We start from the raw sequence: 22929 nt of genomic DNA on the forward strand, positions 1-22929 counted from the left end.
TGATTGGTTTTAATGGAAATGTGTGTTTGTACATAAGCTTTAGACATAGTCAAAGCAGGGGAAAAAAAAAAAGGTTCCTATGTCTAGTAATATAGAGAGTAATAGAGTGAATGACTCTATTACTCTCTATATTACTAGATGAAATGCATGTGTCGTCAGGGAGGCTGAAAGTGTCCAGGGGTCTAACGGTTCTGGAGAGTTCTTTTAAGACTGCCTTTTCCATCTTTGGTTTTCTTTGCCCAGGGAGAACCCGGAGAATCTGGTCGTCCAGGGCAAAAGGTAATATCCCTATTCTAGTGTGGTTTTAGTACTATTTTATATTCACCATTTTACCATGTCTGCTATCCACTGTGTAATATGAGACCAACTATTGAAAATGATGCTGTTTTCATGCTTTGTATGCAGTGTTATTATTTTTCATTTTAAAAGGGTTGATGCTGACCATAGCAAAAGTACAAACACATTCTGTATATGTGAAAGGAAGTTTTATGAACTAAAGTCTGCATGTACTGAAGTGTTTAATACTAACAAGGATCATCTGGGTTGGAATGCCAACAACTTATCTTGCATGTTTAAAGATACTCTGCATGTTTCTATCTTTCACGAGAAGAAATGAATATTTACTAAACTGTGTCAGTAGGGGATGATGGACAGTTCTTTTAAGATTATATTCCTTTCCTCTCATTTCAAATACTTCCCAGCTGATAGTTTTTTATGTGAATAATATCTACCTAAGCAATGAATGTTATGTTGTACAAAGAGATTTGTTCATGAACTAAATTTTAGTTGTAGACACTAGCCAAACCACTTTAACCAATCTGTAGTCACATACGTTAATTTTTTTTTTATCATTTGTGCCTCACTTTAGTGATAAATTAGAGGACATGCAGTGAATATGTTTATTCTCATTTGAGTCTGAAGCTGGAAACAACTGTTAGTAGTTTATCATCTAAGCATCTGGATATCAATGCCCAGTGCGGATTTTAGATAACAGATGTAGCTAACAAGTAAATGTGAATTCCACACTAGGTTAAATCTTCTAAGATCATGACTCTGCCTTTGTCTAGCAGTAACTGATGTTATAGAGAAAAAACATGAATAGAGACATAGAATATACCTCATTAGTATAAAGAGAAAGAGAGAATAAATCCCATTGTAGGAGTTTGGAATCTTAAAACATAACATTCAAAACTATTCCCACATTCTTGAAGTTATTGAGAGGATCATTGCTTTGTTTAAACACTTAGGATTAAAGTATTGTTTGAGAAGGTCTTTCACATCTTTTAATATGTCCCTAATTTAAAAATAGGTTTTTCTCTTGAAATTAAGAATCTGAGAGAAATGATTCATTAAGCCTAGTTTTAGATAAAGATGAGACTTTTCTGAAGAGCCCAGCAGAACGCTGCAAATTTTTCTGTCCAATGCCTAAAATTTCCTACTGATTCTTTATGTAAGAAATTTGAAATTAGTGATGTCACAGAGATCCATGATCTGTTTTGGTGTGAAAGAGCATCTGACTTTCTCTAATGAACTAATTTTAAGTTCCTTAGTCTTTAAAAATTGAAGGCTAAATTTAAACTGCTCTCCAAATCTGTGATAAGGTAAAAGAAATGTCTGCAAAACTGGAATGTCTGTTTGAAACACAAAACAAATCTGCTATAATTTCATATAGGTTTCACTATTTTCAGGGTAGAAGATCCAAATTGGTTTTCAATTGGTTAATAAAACAATGCCTTATCATGATTACTTAAAAATACATTTTAGATTCATTTCTGAAAATTTGTAGGTTTACTTATGGAAACATTGGCTTTTCTTTGCATTTTATTTAAAACCTGTTTTAAATTATATTGAAAGAATTAGATTATATCTGAATGAATATGTGTGTGAATGAGTATGTGTATGAATATTACAACTCATCTGAATGAAAATGTGCCCTGAAATGAGCAATATCTTTTTCATCAATATTTAGGCCAGAGTCTACACTTTGATGCAATATCAGTTTCCCACAAATATTTATGACTCCCTTTGTTTAATATCTGGATTTGGCAATACTTACTCCAACATTGATTTAAAAGTAGAGTGTTCCCATGCTTGCTGGTTGCTTAGACTGGAAAATGACAAACAGAACCGAGTACAAAGGCCATTCAAGGACTCTTCAACAACGTTTGTCTTACCACTGTAGAACTGTGTTGTGGCTTCTTTGATATTTAAGCTTCTGCACTGGGGATGTTCTCAGAAAGTAGAGGATACCCTGACAGAACTGAAGTGCATTGATTAGTTCTCCCCTTTCTGGTATTTTGCAGTATGAAATTTGTTTTTTAGTAACATTCTTAATGTAGGAATGATTTCATTTCAGTTTTTTTTTTTTTCTTCTATAAACTCAACAAGAGAGTCTGTGATTGATATGTGAGTTAGGGTATATGTATTATAAGGTGAGTGTATAGACTTATGAAATAGGCATTGTGTTTCATCACATGAATTTTTCCTTCCTAACTTCTCCACAACCAGTGACATTGGTGGTAAGGTGGTGAGCCTACTGCCTATCTAACTTCTCCACATCTTTTTGAAATATATATATATATATATATATATATATATATAGTTTTAAAAGAGTGAAAATGCTTGTTGCTCCATTGAAAGGGACCAGCACACTGGAAGTATAACTAGAAACACCAGGCATTGTCACAGGGACATGGGGTGAAAGCAGAGAACTGACTTTAACAGTAGAGTAGGTCTCCAATAATGGAGAATAAAGAATGAAAGGGAGAGAAAAAAAGAAAACCAGAAGTATAATGTATCAGTATAAAGTATAATCAACTTGGACAAGTAGTCTTTGAGTGGAATAACAAAGCAATTCTTAGTTATGACCCAGACCTGACCTTGGGCTGTACAGGCCCAAGAACTCAGCTCAGAGAAGCTCTGAGTTAAGAAATAGGCAAGAATGGAGACATTAACTGAAAAACGGTCTCTGAATTAAAAGATAAGCCTTGATGGTGTAAAGATAGAAAATTTATATAAGAAGAAACATCTTCCTAAAAGTGTTGAGATGTTTCTCGAAGGGTCAAATTAAATGTTTTATAATCTTCGATTATGTGAACTTTTAAGTAAACATAAATTTGGAAAGGTCAAATGTATAAAAATCCAAGACTATGAAATATTAATTACTGAAATATTTGTTCATTAAATAGTACATTTATAACCTTTATACCTACATATATATGCATATGATATAGGGAACAGCTAAATGCTCAAACTCTGTAGGTATTCAATCTATATTATAAAATATTCCATAATGTCTTATACATCTTTCTCATTGTGAGAAGCATGGGTGTGTGTCTATGTATGCATGTGTACGTAAATATCTTACTTTAGTCATTGATCTTTTTATTTTGGTGGGAGGGAAGAGTTTAGTGAGAAAGCTTTTGGAAAAACAGTGTTACAACCCATATGTCCCCACATGTCTTAAATAGGATGTCTTGAGTTTGGGGGCGGGGCTTTTCCAAGACAAAACAAAACTATGAACTTGTCAGCAATATGCTTACTTTTATTATTTGCATATTATACTGCAGCTTACTGTATTTTCAAGGGTCTTATATTTTTTTCTTCGTAAAAGAGAATCTTCAGTGAAATATGGATAAGATCATTCTACTAGATCTTGCTAAAGTTATTTATTGAAGGGGAAAAGGGAAAGGAAAAAGAAAATCAAAGGTATAATGTATCTGTGTAAAGTTTAATCTACTTGGATACGTATTCTTTGAATGGAATATCAGATTCTTAATAATTATTCTTTCTTCTCTGGCTTAATCTCATCTTAGTCTTGTTCACAAGGCAAACTTTTATTCATGTAGTTTCAAAAAGAATAGCTTTTCTTTTGCATTCCTGAAGCACCTTTGACCGAAACCATTAGGAAAGTCGTTGTTCTTTCTATGTCTAATCCTACAGCTTCATATAAACAGCATCTGAAGTCATTTTGTGATCATACCAGGGCAAATGATAGTTCTCCCTTGTTTGAAAGTAACAATATTAAAGATTACGTGTCTGGTTGCTGTTAGTAGACTCTCCTTGAAATAAGGATTGTTCAAGCGTTTAGACTAGAAGGAGTTTGATGCTTCTGTATCACTGTCATTGCACTGGCTTGCAACCCTGAAACGGTGCGACCCTTTCACCGTCAAATCTTATTTCCACAATATTTGGTCACCTCAGCCCAACACAGGATGGGCTTTCATTTTCTCTAGCAATTTTTTTATGCTTTTTTAGTGGAATTCAGGAGATTTTCTAAGCAATAGAACTTCCTGTCAGTATACTTTGTGCTTAAAATAATGTAGACGATCCTGTGAAAATGAGAAGATTTAGCTTGACTCCAGGGTGCTCACCTAAAATGTGCCACTTAATCTCAAACCTGTATTCAGAAACAGCTGCATGCTTAGCTCTCAGTAGCTAAGCAGGGCTGCCCCGACTCAACAATTGTCAGCTACATGGGCTGGAGTTCAGTATAATCTTAACCATGCATTTATCTCCTCATCATTCAGGAATGGAAAAGAAATACTGTTATACTTTTAAGTGAGGAAGACTTTTCATGTGTATTGTTTTGATGTGGCCATCTGTTCATACAGCCAACTCTTGATTATCTGAGGTAAGAGGCCTCTGGAGTAGGGTGCATTGTTCAAATGCAAGTAATCCTCGTTTCAGCTGATAGCTTCAGCTTCCGCAGCAAATCATTTACCAGACATTAATAAAACATACGGGTTCCTTCTCCTTTTCTCTGTCTCACCTTCTGGTAGTAATGATGATGAGCGAGGAACTGACAGGGAAAGGGAAACTCCTGAAAACCTGCATAAGGGTCGCCTCATCGCTGAATCAAGAGTTGACTGGACTGTGTAATCTCACCAGATGTCTTGAAACTGGACAGTATATATTATATATATATATATGTATACCTACAGCAAGAATTCAGCTGGGAGCGTTTGCCATGTTTTCTCAGATGCTGTACCTGAGTGAATACTGTTCTATAATGCTGTGTGATTTTCCTGTCTATGTAGGGTGAACCAGGGCTTCCTGGGCTTCCTGGACTTCCGGGGATAAAGGTAAATACGCACTGACAGTCTTGGCTTTGTAGAAATGTAATTGCGGGAGTCACAAAAATGAAAAAAAAAAAAAGTGAAAGCTAAAAATATACTGCTGTTCTTTAAATACTCACCAGCCATTTCAACCAGTTAAATTTTTAAATTAAAAACAAAGCACAGGTAGCAGAAATAGAATTACAGACAGAAAACACACTTATAGTTAGCAAAGGGGAAAACGAGGAGGGGGATAGCTTAGGAGTGTGGGATTAATAATAGACACACACTACTGCATGTAAAATAGATAACCAACAAATCCTACTATATAACACAGGAAACTATATTCAATATTTTATCATAGATCTATGTTAACTGAATCACTCTGCTGTATGCCTGAAACTAATACAACATTGTAAATCAACTATACTTCAGTTAAAAAAGAAAATGAAGCACAGGTATTTCTGAGTTTGTCATGGCTATTTGTATATATATTCCACTATATAACCTACTATGCCCCTTAAATAAATGTAAAAATCATTTCACTTGAAGTCATAGGAATTCTTTCAAGTCTAGAATGTCTCCCTTCACATTTACATTTTACTCTTAAAATCCTATCAGATTTTGACCAGAATTAGAGTCTTAACATCCCCATAAATCTAACATCCAGGCAGCTGTTTTTGTGATTCACCCATTATAATAATCCCTGCAAAGTGTTTTGTGCTTCCACTTCCTGTCAATAATTCTCACTGCAAACTACAAATCATATTACTAAGCTTTATTGACCCACGTACTATTCCCATAAAATTTGTATCTGTCTTTTTAAATAACTGTAAAAGCTTAGTTTGAAAACATTGTTTTACATGTTTTTAAATCATCTAAAGATGTTAAGAAATGGGTTTTTTTGTTTAAAATCTTTCATGTGGCAACTGACAAGGCTTAAAAGTTCTATCGCCTTGACTATCTATCATCGTCACTCCCTTAAAATCAGCTTCTTATTTTAAGGTTCTTTTTTAATTCTAGAACTGTTTGATATGATAACAGAATGCAAGTAGATTTTTCTTTACATCATTCTTATAGGATTTTAAATTAATCTCAAGAGTGCTTTAGATGATTCTAAAATTAGCATTCCTAGTTTGAGTAAGAGAGTTGTACATACTGCTTTATGAAGATGGTATTTGAAATGTCTTACATGCATAATATGATTTTAGAATAAATATATTAAATTACTGAGTTCCCAGACATCATATGGTATAATATATAGTATTTTATGAGGATATTTGTTGTAATTAACAGATATGAAAGCTATGAATTCCAGGCTGGCACTCAGAAATTTTGGTTCTGCTTTTTGTTTGATGTTTCCAGGTTAGTATTATCGATGTTTGGATAGGTCCTTTTAATATATAATCTTTTGTCTTCTCCATTGAAAAGTACACTCTATGACAACAGTTTACTAAAGAATTGATATAATTTCCTTATCTTTTGATATTTAGCAAAATAACTTAATAAATTGAATGTGATCTCATACTGTAAATATGGGATTAGTAATCCCACATTACACATCTTTAGGAGTCCCACACATTAAAAAAAAAAAAAAAAACTTTTTACTAATATTTGGAAAATCATAGATTTTTTAAAACAAATTTAAGAAAATTATATTCAGCACTAATTTAAAAGAACCTGATAGCATTTTAAATAAGACAGGGAGGGGTGTATTTAAAAGGGGGAGTATTTTGGACAGACTAGGGCAGGATTTCCTGCAGTACTTGCTTGTAGGTCAGCTGGGCTCTGCCACCAGCATCAGTCACATGCCAGGAAGCTCAGTGCTGCGTGGAAATCCGGTTGTCCTTTCTCCTGAGCATGAGCTTTCTTGTCGAGAGAGAGTACATAAGGTGAAGGTATGGGGTTTCTTCCCTCAAAAACAAACAAACAAAGCGACTGTTTTTCCTCATTACCTTTGATTTCTGTCCTCCGCCACGAAAAATACACCAGTGCATTTCTCTAGTCATCAGTGGACCAGTCCAAAGTTTTCGAGCGTTTTCAAACTGGGAAAGATGGTGATTTGCCACCTCTAGCTAATGTTTTTATTCCTAGGGTCATGGGAAGTTGCCAGACAAATTTTGTTGAAATCTTATAGCTGACATTTTCCATTGTTTTTCTAAGCTGACTGGTGACTATGGTGAAAAGAAGCTATTGATTGACAAAAGCCCTTTCTATCATTCACTAGAGATACTTTCCTAGGTAATTATCAAGTGCTGTTGGGTAACTTGTCAGTATTCAATTTAAATCACTGGTTCTATTTTGAATTAATAGCTCTATCTTCTCTAGTTCAGAATGCAAGCGACATGCTTGCCTTATAATGTAGTACATGCTCCATATAAATGAGTAATTCTGTAAGGGAGACAATTTAAAAACATGTCATAGTAGTAGTCATTGGATATTTTTAAATATAGAGTTAAAAGTTTATAAATTTATGATATAGCTTCATTAACCTGGGATATTCTTTATTCCTTTCATGTGTCTTGCTTCTACTAGGTAGCTAACCATAGGACAGTCAACCTTGATTTCACAGTTTGAATGAGTAATAACATTTAGAAGATGAACCATCATGTATGGATTTAGAATGCGTGGTAGCAAGAGCATTAGTCATAACCTCCCTAGACCTGTGTTTTTGTTTACCCTTTGGAAATACTTCCTGTTGCTATTCATCTCCTTATCTGCTGGTACTCCAGAGAGCATGCAAATGCTGTCCATTATTTCCAAGACATTGAGGAAACCAGCCATGACATACCAGGGAAGCTTTGATTGCCACCTGTTGCTCTCCGGGAATGGTTGGAAACTTAATGAGCATCCACACGCCCTTGCACACGGCTCTCAGGAAATGAGCAAAGTGCCTAAGTACAGACAGCAGACTCATCTATCTATCGCCTCAGAGTCCCACTCAGAGAAAAGTGCTAATACCTTTGGCATACATAAAAGTCACTAAGAACAGGCATCGCTTAATTTCAAACTGCTCTCAAGCTTCCGGCATAAGTATTGGAAATTGCGCTCACCATGTGGAAGACATTTGGAATTCCTATTTCATGCATTCATGGTTCATATAGTGTTAAGATGTTCAACTGGGAAAATTAAATTATGCACAATGTACCATGCAAACATCGGTCTTCTGGAATAAGAATTGAGCTTAGAAAATTATTTTTATAAATAGGCCTTTAAATACATTTTTCATGGGTAAAGCTTATTGTGACTAGCTTTTCCAATATCACTTAAAAGGGGAAGATTTCAAAGTTCCTATTTTTAAACATTTTTTTCCTTTCCATACCTTTTGAAACATTATTTACCCTTTTCATGGTTATGTTACCCTAGTCGTTAAGTCACGACGGACAGTGATCAAGAGCCTTGACTTTACAACCAGACTGCCAGTGTGTAGATCCTGGTTCTACCCCTCACCAGTTGTGAAGCTGTGGCATGATACTGGGCAAGATACCTAATCTCTGTGTGCTGGGTTTCCTTATAAAATGGAAATTATTATTGTACATAACTCAAGGGGTTGTTGTGAGGATTAAATGAATTAATATATGCACAGCTCCTAAAATAGTGCCAAACATATAGTAAATGAGATATAAATTTTAGCCATTGTAAATTCTTTCTCTTGGAGCAGCTCAGAATATTGGAAACATTGATTATGCACCTGTTCTATAGAGTCTTACCTCCTGTGAGTCATTTCAACCTAGAGATCATAAGGCCATTTATACCCTGCAGGTTCATAGATATAACTGAAAACTCTGTAGTGATGGTTGAATGTTACCTTTAAGAGCAGTAAGATAACCTACTTTCTTACATCACACCATTCATCTTTTCCTCTAACCCAGTACATTCCAAGAACGAAGGATAAAGGAGCACAGCATTCTGGGCATAAGACATGGTGCTAAGTTCTCCTTCCCGACACTGTTCACAGGAAAAGCAAAAGCAAAACCTGACATCTAATAATGAAATACTCTAGGCCCCATTCATAGCGTTGCCTAACCCCAGACATTTTTTACAGATATGGATTTTCAATGCTGGCTTTTCTCCTTTCAACACTGACTACCAGTTTATCTCATCATATTCAGGAAGTAAATTCAAGAGAAAAATGTAGCTGGTACAATAAAATGAATGCAGTAGGGAGACATAATACAGTAAAAATTACAACAGGTCAGAAAAATCATTTAGGTGGCAAAGAAATTTTTACAGGGTTTTCCCTCAAAGCTTGATATTTTTGTTCTGGCTTCCACATTAGTGAAAATTTGACGTTCAGATCAAGAACTTGAGGATTGGGAGGCAATAACTAACTCATAATATAAAATCATCCTTGACACTAAATCATATAAGGGCTAACTTTTACAGGTGGCAGAAATGTTGCTTTGTCATTCTTAGGATTTAAGCAGTGCTCACTAACCTATGGAAACTTATCTTCTAAATCCACTGGAGATGAGGTTCCTTCCTCAGAAATACCAAGTCACATTTTAAAAATAAAAGGACAAAGTTCTTGGAAGTAACACGGGATATGTAATGAATTCCTAAAAGAAAAGGAAGGAATACTGATTGAAAGGATAACATTGTGTTCTTGTTACTTATAATTATTTCCTGCTTGCACAAAGTATGTCTGAGCAGTTAAGTAGTTTAAGAATTCAATTAGGAAACGCACACAACCAGAAATCAGAGAGTTTTTCGCAGCCATAATGAAACCTCAAATAGATACAAGTGTGCTTTCATGATGTAATCCCATTAAGAAAAAAAGATCAGAAAGTTATGTTTTCAAAAAAAAAAGAGAAAGTTATGTTTTCTGAGTTTTAAATAAACTTGCTGTTGTATTTCATTTTCATCATAGCCACCAAAATGTTTAATTTGTACTCAAATGTGATCCTTCAGGGAAGTAAGTATTTTGGGGACAGATTCCACTTTCTCATTCTTTTTTCCCCCCTCAATAGTTTTACAAATCAATCATTACCAAAACTGACTGCCTGGAGGTTCTTATTACAACAAATGTTCTTGCTGTTATCCTCAAAAGTGGGTATCATGCTGACTTGAATTCTAATTAGCCCTTAAGCTAGAAGAATATTGTATGGTTAATGCATTCAGTGTCAAGACAAATTAATCAAAATTATTGGTGATGTCTTTAGCACCCAGGCAAATCAGCACATATTTTCCAAACCCTGTTGTACTATTTTTTGGGCAATGAAAATTGGATGTGTTCGAGGTAATAAATATCATGGAAAGCATGACTTGGTTTAAGCTGGTATATTAGACAAGTTAAAAAAATAATGTCTTTTATTCCTTAATTGATAATGACATAAAAATAAAACAAATAGTAATAAATGAAAAACCAGAGAATTTTCTATGGGCAAGAACTAATCAGTTAGGACTTTCTGGCCACCATTCCATTTAACAGACGATAGGTTCTAGGAGTTTATAGGGAAACAACTGCTGAACCATTTCTGTATGAATGAAGCTGTGTCTACATTCTTACCTTGACTAGTAATTCCATCTGGAGAAGGACACGGCAACCCACTCCAGTACTCTTGCCTGGAAAATCCCATGGACGGAGGAGCTTGGTGGGTTACAGTCCACAGGGTTGTTAAGAGTCAGACACAACTGTGCAACTTGGCTTTCACTTTTCACTTTCATGCATTGGAGCAGGAAATGGCAGCCCACTCCAGTATTCTTGCCTGGAGAATCCCAGGGACAGAGGAGCTGGTGGGCTGCAGTCTATGGGGTCACACAGAGTCAGACACGACTGAAGTGACTTAGCAGCAGCAGTAATTCCATCAACGTATTTTTTGACTCTTCTCACCTATCTGAAGGACACCCTTTTTGTATTTGACCAAAAAGAGATATTAAATGAACTGTCCCAATAGCCATTTGAAGGGTAAAAATACTTTCTTGTACATGTATGTATGTACACATGCTGGGCTTAGTCATCAGTCGTGTCGGACTCTTTACGACCCTTTGGACTGCAGCCCACAAGGCTCCTCTGTCCATGGGATTTTCCAGGCAAGAGTACTGCAGCAGGTTGCCATGCTCTCCTCTAGGGCATCTTCCCGACCCAGAATAAAACCCGTGTCTCCTGCGTCTCCTACATTGAAGGCAGATTCTTTACCCGCTGACCCTACTTTCTTGCCGTGTATTAACTGTGAGTTTGAAGAAAAATAAGTCAGGATTTTATTATGGAATTCCAGGACTTAGTGACTTAATGGTAAATTGTTAGATTTCAGAAAGAGCATGTTTTTAAGGGACTTCCTAGCTTTTTTTTTTTAACCTTTTTGTAATAAAGCCAGATTTTGTTGCCTTATTAGTTGGTAACGATTTTTGTTTGCTTTGTTTGGGGGTTTTTTGTTTTGTTTTTCAGGGCTTTTTGGCCAGAATACATGGAACTTAAGCTATCTCAATAGACTGTTTAAATTTTTTTAAAGTGATGGTGAATGAAAAGTGGCTTCAGTCAAAAATCTTGTATTTGCAACATCTTTTATCTTGCAGAGTGAATAGATCCCACCTTCCCATGACTTAATTATCTTTTGGTTTACTTTATTTCTCTGTGTACATACTGCCAATTTATAGAAGAAAACAGGGAGAGGAACTCTAATATTGCCACTAATCAACAGGGGAAAGTTTTGTTTGGTACAAAGAGAAGATAATTTTTCGAATATAGCCCATATTAGTTACTATGACTTCTCATTGAGCTTTATATTACAAGATCAGTGCTGTGGCTGCTGAAAGGTTTAGCTACAGTTAGAAAGCTCAGTGTGAGATCCTTAGGCCCTCCAAATGTGGTCATGTATAAGTACACCTTTGATTTCAGCTATAGCTATTCTTTATAGATTTGATTCTGCATCTTTAAGTAACCCTGCTGTTTAGAGTTCCCATTCAAATTAGCAACCTGTGTCAGATTTTTGGAGAGATCTGTTTGCTGCTACTGCTGCTCCCAGTTTATTTCTAGACCTACTAATTGTGCTTTATCCTAAATTAATAGCATTTATTCTGCCCAGCCCAAATCCCAGTTTACTTGCCAAAACCACAGTCACCCCATTATTCACCTTTTCTACCAGCTCAACACAGGAAGATGTGTTACCATCTGGGTATTGAGACCTGGTTTTCAAACTCATTGGTGGTGAGCTAATTAATTGATGTTAAGGGGAAACAAAGGACAAAACTCATGAAGCAACTAAAGATCAATATCTAAGATAAGACAGGAAAGTTAAACCATTTTTTTTTCATCTGAAACTTGATGCTGCATTAATGCTATTTCCAATAGCATGTACAGAGCTGCGATTTCTGTTTCTCTGACAACCATTTGATCACTGACAGGCATGTGGTTTGGGTAGCAGAATTTGGTGGCCAGCCATTACTTGTGTTTTAGCAATTAAAAGGTTGAATTGTATTAAGGGTTCTGATAAATAGTGTTGTATTTTTTTTTTTATAAATTTCCAGGCTTTGGTTAAATCACAGCTCTGCATTTAAGAGTTAGCCATTACATTGTTTATATTTTTCTATTTGCCAAGAGGGTAGATCTCATTGGACATTGCCAGGACCAGTGAAGACAAAAGAATAAGAAAAACAGTGGATTATCCTGGGTTTAGTCGTTATGATCATGGTAGAGGAATAGAACATTTTAGGATGCTTGTTCCTCTCCATTCTTCCCCTCTTCTCTTCCTCCATCTTTCTCCCCACGAGTTGGTTGCCTTCGCTCTTTTGATTCACTTCCAATGAGATCAACAACTCCAGTATGAATGGAACTCTGTTTTACTTTGTAATCCTATTCTCAATAATAACAAAAGTAAAAACCTAAAATGTTATCACACTTGAGATAATGAGTGAATAGGTAGAGAGATGAAGGAAAATTTAGTATATATATAAATGAGATATATATGTGTGTGTGTGTGTATATATATGTATATATATATGAGTAAAGCAGATTAAAGTGGCTCTAAAGTAATTAGGCTCTTAACTTATTCCTATACTATTCATTGATGTCCTGGTGTTCATAACAAACCAATTTTGATGCCTCTGACTTTCCCTCATTTTCTTAGATATTTTTCGGTTGTCATTTTTTTTAAGAAAGCACTAACACATCATAAACTGAAAAGATTAATATTGTTTCAGAAAAGGTCATATTTTATTGTTTTTGCTTGAATGGTAGAGCTATTTTACTGGCTGTGTCTCTGTATAAATCTACATTTCTCTGATAATAACAGCCAATATCTGCCCTTTTCAAAGGATCACTGCCTCATGTTCTCATGTTAATCCAACAGTGGCCCACTGAAATTATAATTGGGTTTTCTAGTTCAGGTAATTGCCTTGTAGAAAAGTAAAGGAAAAACACTCTGGATTTAATTGTTTCTTAATTAAAAGTATGATAGGAGCTTAATTCCATTATGGTGCCAGTTCCCTCCATTGCATCTCCCCCACACTTTGTCTATTCAGGCAATCTGTGTGGATAGCTTCTAATTTAGCAATGTTCTATTTCCTGTTGATTATATGAGATTAGATATGTAAAAACAGCTCTGTGAATCATCATACAGTTCAATAGAAATAGTTACTTCTCCTGCATATTGTCCTGAAAAGTTATGAAAACTCATTTTTGTGTAGTCTGATTTACTTCAAAGATGATTTTGCAAGAGCATGTTGTGTTTGAGTCATATTTCAGCTGCTTTCCCCTACCTTCCTTTGACTCAGTCTCCTTCCTTTATCCTGGATAACTAGAATTATGGCTAGAGTAGAATAACCAGTTGCTTATTTTTTTAATCACATCAAAGTATTTATAGAACCATAGATTGGCGTAACCTTTCTGCTAGACATTTTAGGAGATTCTGCTGCTGCTGCTAAGTCACTTCAGTCGTGTCCGACTCTGTGTGACCCCATAGACGGCAGCCCACCAGGCTCCCCCATCCCTGGGATTCTCCAGGCAAGAATGCTGGAGTGGGTTGCCATTTCCTTCTCCAGTGCATGAAAGTGAAAAGTGAAAGTGAAGTCGCTCAGTCATGTCTGATTCTTCGCGACCCCATGTACGGCAGCCTACCAGGCTCCTCCGTCCATAGGAGATTCTAGGACCTTTAAACTCTATATCAATCCTTGCAAAGAGGCAAGATTTTTTTTAAGGATTACATTATTTAGGGAAATTTAACAGGTATGACCATTTTCTCCTTTTCTTACAGGAAGAAAATTCATTCTTAGTAAACCTGTCATTTGTTTACCTTACATGTGTGTGGCTTTTCAATCCTAAATGTTCTGGCAGATGGATATTGACTCATAAAATGATTACATAGTCACATGAGAAAATTTAGGGTTACTTCTTGAAAGGAGTTGAAGAAGTACTGAATATAACCCCATACAGGTTGTAAAGAATCAAGAAGTCAAAAAGAAAAGAGTGAAGAAGTCACCATGTATATTACTAACTAGCTATTGAGATGTTGTAATAATACTACTAATATTAATAATACTACTAATAATAATGGTAGCTGGCGTTTTTGAGCCTGTAAGATAAGAGCAACAATAACATTTATCATTCACTTACTTTGTTCTAGAGTTGGTGCCGATTGCTTTGCTCGAATTATCTAATAAGTCTTGACTAAGCCACCCCCAAATAACACCAGAATCTTACATTATTTGGCACCTCAGGATTCCAGCTTGCAAAGTCAGGCTTCGACTCAATTCTGTACGTTTGTACCAACAGTTCTCAAAGATTTAATTTCAAAACCCTTTTACACACCCAAAAATTAAGATTTAAAGAGTTTTTATTTGTTTATATCTATTGATATATCTGTGTTAGAAATAGAGAAATTTAAACAGGTCATTATATGTTAATTAAATAACATTTTATGAAATATAGCTGTTTTACAAAACAAACAAAAAATTAGCAGGAATAGTGACATTATCTTTTTTTTTTTTTAAATCTCTTCAACATCTGGCTTAATCAAAGGCAGCTTGATTCTCTTACCTGCTTCAGCTTTTATTCTGTTGCAATTTGTCTTGGTTGAAGCGCATGAAAGAAAACCAGCCTCATTATCGATATGTAACTGGACAAAGGAAGATTATTTTAATAGCCTTTCTATGAAAGTGTGGATGTTCTTTTTTAAGACTACCCCAAACTCTACAAGTGGTAGTTTCAACTTAAAGGTTAGGTACAATGTGAAATCTGAAACCATGTCAATGAAACTTTCCTACTCTGTACAATAATAAGGGTAAGCGAATAGGCACTCTGAGACCTCTGGTATAAGTCTAGGAAAGTAAGAAGCAGCCCAACCTGCTTAAGACCATGAGTAGACATATTTATGCCTTATTTACTTCAATAATTCTTTCAAGCCTGAGAGAGGAAAGGAACCTATGATTATTTCCTCCCCATCCTGCCAAGACATAGACTAGATGGACACAATGTCTCTAAAGTAATTGAGAGCTCTGGAGTTAAATAATCATAAAACTGTGGTCCTAATGTTAAGTATGCTGTTGTTTCCCTTGAGTAAATTGAAGGAAGAAATGAATGTATTGAGATGGTGGATGCTTTCTTGGGGTGGCATGAAAAAGTATAACTAATCATACTCAGTCTTTAATACTAGCCAGTATTAATAGTGCTAAAGTTGTTGAGAGTCCAGTCCTTTGCTAATTTTATATGTTGAAATAAAAATTTTTACCCTGAACATTCTGCCTGAAGGAAATTTCCATCCATTTTACTCAGGAGAACTTAAATAGATTCTGTTTTTGAAAAGGAAGAAAAAACACTTCAGCCACTGAGATCACAAAGCCTTATTTATTTGTGAATTATGAAATTGCATGCTTTGTCTTTTTATAAACTAAACACTTGCCTGAATAAGAAAAACATTTTTGCAGCATTTACTCTTTTTTCTTCTCTTTTATTAGTATGCTTTAATGGTGCTTCCATTTGCTTTGCTAGCAGTGAAATCTTTATTTCCACCTGAAGATATATGAATCTTGTTTACCTTTAAACTTTCCGCCTGTTAACTTGCATTATATTTTCATGACAGAAAGTGGTTACTAATAATATACATTGACTTTAATACAGCCTTTTTTCTTGAGGGTGGAAAGGGAAAATTTTTGTGCTTGTATGTATCATTTTATTGAGAGAAATATCTTACATGTAAATAAATGTTTCTTAACTTTTTTTGCTGTTGTTTCAGATAAGTTAAACTTTTTTTACAAGAAGTAGAATGGTCGTCATTGATTTTTCTGAATATAAATAGAGCTATAGAAATTTCACAAACAATAAACCTAGAGCATTAGTTCCCCTACATTTTTTTTTCTTAAACCAGTACCATGAGCATCAGAGCTAGAAATAAATCCATTTGAGTTATTCATCAATGTGATACATTTTATAGTACTGATATCCTTTTGTTCCCTACCCAATACCAAGGTTTTATATGGCATATATTTTTTAAAAACTCAATATTTCAAAAATATTTGATGGCATTCTAACACTTCATATAAAACATCCTCTCTGCATCTTTCTACTCAGTGCTAAAAAAACAAATGTTAAAATTTAGCTACTTTAAAAGAAAATCAAATTTATCAAACAACATTAGCAGAAATAATCCAATGGGGAAAAACAAATAAGCAAACAAATCCCAGGAAAGATGGGAACAGAGTCTTTATGTTTTTGTTTTGTTTTGCTTCAAAACATCATTACAGATTTCAAGAAGCTAGAATCTTACATTTGAGCTCATGTTGTTAAGAAGAAAATAAAACTTTCAGTTTATATGTGAACACTGGTCTTGGGTGTTCACTGGTGCCAAATATATGATGTTTTTCCAACACTGGTTCTCCAACTCTGATTCTCTGACACCAACTCATGTCCTATTGTGATACTCACTGCTCAGAGTTAGCATCAGATTCCACAGGTTTAAGGGTTCCGTCCTACAAGACGGCCCTCACTTCAGACCCCAGTCCAAGCACCGCCCCCTCCTTACCTGCACTCCCATCTGACTTGGTTACAAATTCCAGGGTACTCACAGCCAGCCATTCCCACCCCTCTCCAAGCTCAATAATCTGCTACAATGACTTACCCAAACTCAGGAAAATGCATACTTACCATTACAATGTAGTGCAAAAGGGGAAAGTGAACAGCCACGTGAAGAGATACAGAGGGTGAAGTCAGAAGCGCCCTGAGTGCAGGCGCCTGTGTCCCTGTGGAGTTGGGGCATGACTCCTGCTAGCACATGGAGATATTCATCAGCTCAGAGGCTCTCTAGCCCCCATTGCCTGGGTCATCTTACGGAGGCTGTGTTATGCTGGCATGATTGATTAAAACCTTGCCCACTGCTGAGTTAACTCAGTCGCCAGCCCTCTCCCCTCTCTGGAGATGGTAAGAGGAGGGGAAAAGTTGAGAGTTCCAACCTTCTTATCACAGCCGGATCCTGAAGCTCTCTAGGGGCCCACCACAGTCACCCCATTAGCAACAGGTATTTTTAAAAGGAGCTTGTTGTGAGTAACAAAAGACGCTCCTATTTACTCCTCAGTTCAGTTCAGTCACTCAGTTGTGTCTGACTCTTTTCGACCCCATGGACTGCTGCATGCCAGGCTTCCCTGTCCATCACCATCTCGTGAAGCTTGCTCAAACTCGTGTCTATCAGGTTGGTGATGTCATCCAACCGTCTCATCCTCTGTCTGCCTTCTCTTCCTGCCCTCAATCTTTCCCAGCATCAGGGTCTTTTCCAATGAGTCAGTTCTTCACATCAGGTGGCCAAAGTATTGGAGCTTCAGCTTCAGCATCAGTTCTTCCAATAAATATTCAGGACTGATTTCCTTTAGGATTGACTGATTTGCTCTCCCTGCAGTCCAAGGGACTATTACTCTTACTAATCAGGAAATTCCAAAGATTTTAGAAACTAGGAACAAGACCAAATATATTTTTCTATGATACCACAACTGGGTTTCCTCCAGGTGATAGAGAAGAGATTTTGGAGGTGTGGCAAGGAGAGATTTTTTTTTTGCTTTTTATGCTGAACATACTTGAATCTCTTCCCTAGCCACACCCACTGAATCAGTCATGCATTCCTGCCTACCATATAAGCATCCCAAACTGCAGTGACTTAAAACCACAGTCAACTCACATTTTGGGAGGAATGAGCATCTGAGTGTAGCTCAACTGGGTGCCTCTAGCTCACTGTCTCCCAGGAGGATGCGATCCAGCTGTCAGCCAGGGCTGTGATCTCATCTGAAGACTCTAATGGGATGGAGCACCTGCTCCCAAGTTGACACATATATGGCCATTGGCTGACCTTGGTCCTCACCTTGGGGACCTGTCCATAGGGCCACTACAGCATGGCAGCTTGTTTTCTCCAAAGTAAATTGACTCAAGTGAGAGAGGACAAGAAAGAGCCCTCAAGATGGAAGCTACAGTCTTTTAATAACTTAGTCTCAGAAATGATATCCTATTACTTCTTTCATATTCTGCTCATTAGATATGAGTCAGTAAATCTTGTGCACACTCAAGCAGAGGGGTTTTGCAAGGGAATTGAATACCAGCAAGTGGTATCATTGAGGCCCATCTTAGAGGCTGCCTACCGCATCCACCCCAACATAATGGACCTGATGAGGCAAATGATAAGAAGCATGAGACAATAAAATTGTAAAGACATTTATCTGGTTTCTTTGTCACTTTTACTTTTCAGAGCTTCTCCAAAGTTTTTCTCAAAGTGTTGTCACTGATCAAAACCAATTCTACCAATTCTAATTAATTTTATAGTTAGTATCTGAATCTCAGCAAAAGCTGTATACAATCAAAGAAGTAAAATCCCAGTGAAGTGAAAGTCACTCGGTCTTGTCCAACTCTTTGCGACCCCATGGACTATGCAGTGCATGAAATTTTCCAGGCCAGAATAGTGGAGTGGGTAGCCATTCCTTTCTCCAGGGGATCTTCCCAACCCAGGGATAGAACCCAGGGATCGAACCCAGGTCTCCCACATTGTGGACGGATTCTTTATCAGCTGAGCCACTGGGGACAAACAGTAGTTCACATATTTACTGTCAAACATGTGGTGATCTCCTCTGTCCATTTTTTTTTAAGGGAGAACCAGGTTTCGTTGGCCCTCAAGGAGAACCAGGCTTACCAGGATTACCGGGAACAAAGGTAAGTAGAGTGTTTTCCCCTTCTTTTCTGAAAAATTTCTGTGACATATTTTTAGTCCATTTTGTTACTCAGGTGACCAGATAGTTTTGCCTAATAGGGAACTAAACAGCTTAGCACCCATTCCCAACACTTCTAGTAGGAATAGCATGTTCTTATAATTAGAGTAATAGGAAGTTAATTCCAGAAAGCCTTAGGCAAGGCAACAGGATGGTGGAACACATTCGTTGTTCCAGTTGTCCCCCAGTTGCACCTAAATTGATGTGATGCTGTTAGTCTTCTGGCCATATGGAAAAGTGAGGCAATTCTTAGAAGAGGTAGAACTCATTAACTCCAGCTCCTCGTTACCCATTTTAAGACAGACTTGTAAATCAAACATGATTACTATTCCCCCATTACTCCCTAGATTTCAAAGGCAAGTACTCATGTCATATAGATTCCTAGTGCCTCATCCTGAAAGGATCCATCCTGAAAAACGTCTGCAGAAAAATCCTGTAATGAAAACCATCTCGTGATCTTCCACTTGGCAACCCGAGAGAGGGCCCTGAAAGCAAAATCTATGTGCCGCCATATAAAAAATTATGTTGCTGTGGATACAGTCAGAGCCATGGTTCCCTTTTTATCTACCCGGAAAGACATAAAAAGGTACCGTTCCGAGGATGGACCTGTATTCATGACAGACTCATGAATCAAAGAAAGAGCAAAATTAGATCACACTGCATTCTTTTATTTTTAAACCATAGCAGTCTTTGCCTCAATGTGTATTGCACTCACCAGAAATAAGCCAGGATGATTTCCAAGAGCTCGAGAAATATGTTCCTGGTCTGTTCTGACAGAGGAGTCCTCGTTTCCGCTGGTCAAGAGAAAATAACTCTAATCCTAGTAAACGGAAACTACGCGTGGCCTAAGGGGGGACTGAAGCTCGGTCAAATTTACACAAAATTGCTCTTTTCTCAGCAAGTTCTTTTTCACATAATGAGCTGACAAGCTTATTAACAAAATATGAGGAATGCCTGCTTTAGCCTGAACAGGTTTACACACAAAATGCACTTTCTAGAATCAAGAGAGCTAGATCAAGAGGATAATAGGCATCCTGTGTCCACGTCAGAACTGTTGTACGGCTTGCAGCCTCAGAGTCAGGCAGAGAAAGAGGTGGCTTTGTGGATGAGTGCAAAGAAGCTGGAAACCTGCTCAGTGCCAGAGAGGACCGGGCATGAATGTGATTTCTAAGTGTTTGTGGCATTTTGTTTGCAAAACAAGGGAAAATAGAAGAAACACAGACAGACCCCTGGAGAGTAGAGTTCATCCCTAAATATCTTTTCTTTTTGTTCATTTATTTTAAACTGTTCCATAGTCAAAAAATTCCAGAGGCAGAGCTATAAAACCAACATTAATTACTGTTCATGAAGAACCTGGGCTGATTTTACAGATTCCATACTTTTAAACAAGTATTACTCTGCACTCCCAATAAAAGTAAAGACTGTACTGTAACTGCTTTGTAGGTCCACAAGAAAGGATTTGAATAAGAAATTCATTTAAGAATATTTTGAAGTTAATTTTTGGCTAAATTGCCTGACATGAAATTGGTATCATAATGGAAAAATCATGATTATTTCAAAATCTCTTTCAGCCACATACTAGTCTTTTTCCACTTGGGTAGACAGTCTGGATTTGTACCAATAAATTCATATTTTAAAAAAACTAACACTGCATATTTTATCCCCAACACAATGAAGAGAGAGCATAATGAAGAAGATGTATAATGGTATCTAAAAACCTGTTTTATGTGCTGCTGTATTCTCAGCATCTGTATCAGTGCCTGCAAGAAATCTACATCAGTCTAAAGAAATAGGACTTTATCATGAATAATTTAGAAAACTTTGAATAACATTGTTTATTCATTAATTCAACACATTTTTTGCCAGACATTTTTCTACTATTTAGAATGGAGATTAAATGCAACAAAAATAGTTTCTACTGAAGCTTACACTGCAATATGTGTGAGAAAGGGATGGAAGGAAAGAAAAAAATATAATTCCAGAGAATAATAAGCAATTAATTAGGGGCATGATGTTAATAAGTGATTCTTAGGTAAACATATATAGACTTCACACCTATGATATATATATACTATAGAGAAATGATTTTCTAAGATTTTTGCTTTTCCCTAAAATAAGATTATAGTTACCATTTTAGAATTCATCTGTAAAATATTAAGCAAATAACCAAACATTTATATATGTAAATTCCATATACCAGTAGAAGCACTTCAGTTTCTAATCCCTGGAAAATCCCTTCTGGAGCATCTTTTCCATCTCCTGCCTCCAGTCAAGTTCAGCCTCTCCATTCTCCTACTCCCTTGTGATTCATACTGAGGAATTTACTGAGTCTTCCATAATCCTGGCCCTAATCTATCCCACCTCCCCTGCAAAACCACAGAGTCCTCCCAAAGTGGGCATGATACAAAGATCTTGGGATTCAAAGCTCTCCATCACCCATAGCAAATCCAACCCTACTTTCTTTTCCTTTCCAAGATGAATCCATCCTTTATGGAGGAAAGTGCCTCCTTCATCCATAAACATGCCATCACCAGAAGTCAAAACTTGTTTGATTATTGAAATTCTACTCATCACACAGGAAGCTGAACACTCTCAATTCTGTGTTCAGGGAAAAACAGAACCATCTTCCTAGAGGGTGATTTGGCAAGATTTTAAAATGTTTTTATTTTTGACACAGACATTTCCCCACTAGGAATTTATCATGAGAAAATGACCAGAGATGTGCAAAATATTTACATACCAAAACATCTATGCAAAAATTGAAGATTGAGTACAATCCATTCTAAATTACAGCTCTCCCACGATAAAGGCTTTGGGAAAATTACTTAGCCTTTCTGAGCTTCAGTTTCCTCATCTGTAGACTATGGATACGGACACCTTTCTCATTTGTCTTGAGAACTCAATAGGATAATGCATGTAAAGTGTTGTGTGCACTTATCAAAAGCACAGTCATAAGCAATAATAATTGTAAAATACACCCTACCCATCCTTCAGGACTTGACCCAGGTCTCAGCAAAAAGAAGTCAGTCCAGACGGTTGAAAACCCTGTGGAGTTTCCTCTTCTCTCACGTTAGACTTTACATTATTCCTTCACTCTAAGCTATTTTGTTCATGTGGATCTTCTCTTACTAGAGCACTGGCCCCCTGAGGGCAGTGGCCACAATCATCATTCCCAGATCTATAAATATAGCAAAAACTGTAATACCTACATGTCTTGTACTGTGATGAGGACTTTTTAAGTTATGAAACCAGTACTATAATTTTCTCCATTTTATAGAGGAAACTGAGGCTTTTAGAACTTAACTAATTTTCCCCAAAACACAGACCTGGTAAGTAACAGGGCCAGGATTAAAGTAGAGAATGTCAAATTACAAAACCTGGTGCTTAGTCATTTGCCATGCTTCTTCCTAGCAGATCTTAAAAAGTCACTGCGGAGTAAAGACTATGTTAGTGCCTGTGGTGAGGCTTAATGATGGCCCTTATCAATTCGCTTTAAAGGTCTTTCTATTTACCAACTTAGGTGTCTAACAGGCATTTACCAAACCATTTCCTCGTCTGTAAAAATGGGGATGAAAATGCAAACACTGTATAGTTGTTTTGATTATTAAATGAGATAATCCATGTTGAGGTTAATACAATGCTGAGTATGCAGTAAATAAATAGTCATTTTCTACTTTCTTTGATTTTATTCACTTCACTC

General features: G+C 36.5%; 1 protein-coding gene across 1 annotated transcript in view; it reads left to right on the forward strand.

Annotated features, from left to right (window-relative positions):
• COL25A1 (collagen type XXV alpha 1 chain) overlaps positions 1–22929 on the forward strand; it is a 527569-nt gene that overhangs the window by 431374 nt on the left and 73266 nt on the right. Inside the window, exons 17-19 of the mRNA XM_069593542.1 lie at positions 244–279; positions 5040–5084; positions 19111–19173. Of these exons, the coding sequence (XP_069449643.1) occupies positions 244–279; positions 5040–5084; positions 19111–19173 (144 nt within the window). The remainder of the gene's footprint in view (positions 1–243; positions 280–5039; positions 5085–19110; positions 19174–22929) is intronic.

This window comes from Ovis canadensis, chromosome 6 (assembly GCF_042477335.2).
Source record: "Ovis canadensis isolate MfBH-ARS-UI-01 breed Bighorn chromosome 6, ARS-UI_OviCan_v2, whole genome shotgun sequence".
Lineage (NCBI taxonomy): Eukaryota > Metazoa > Chordata > Mammalia > Artiodactyla > Bovidae > Ovis > Ovis canadensis.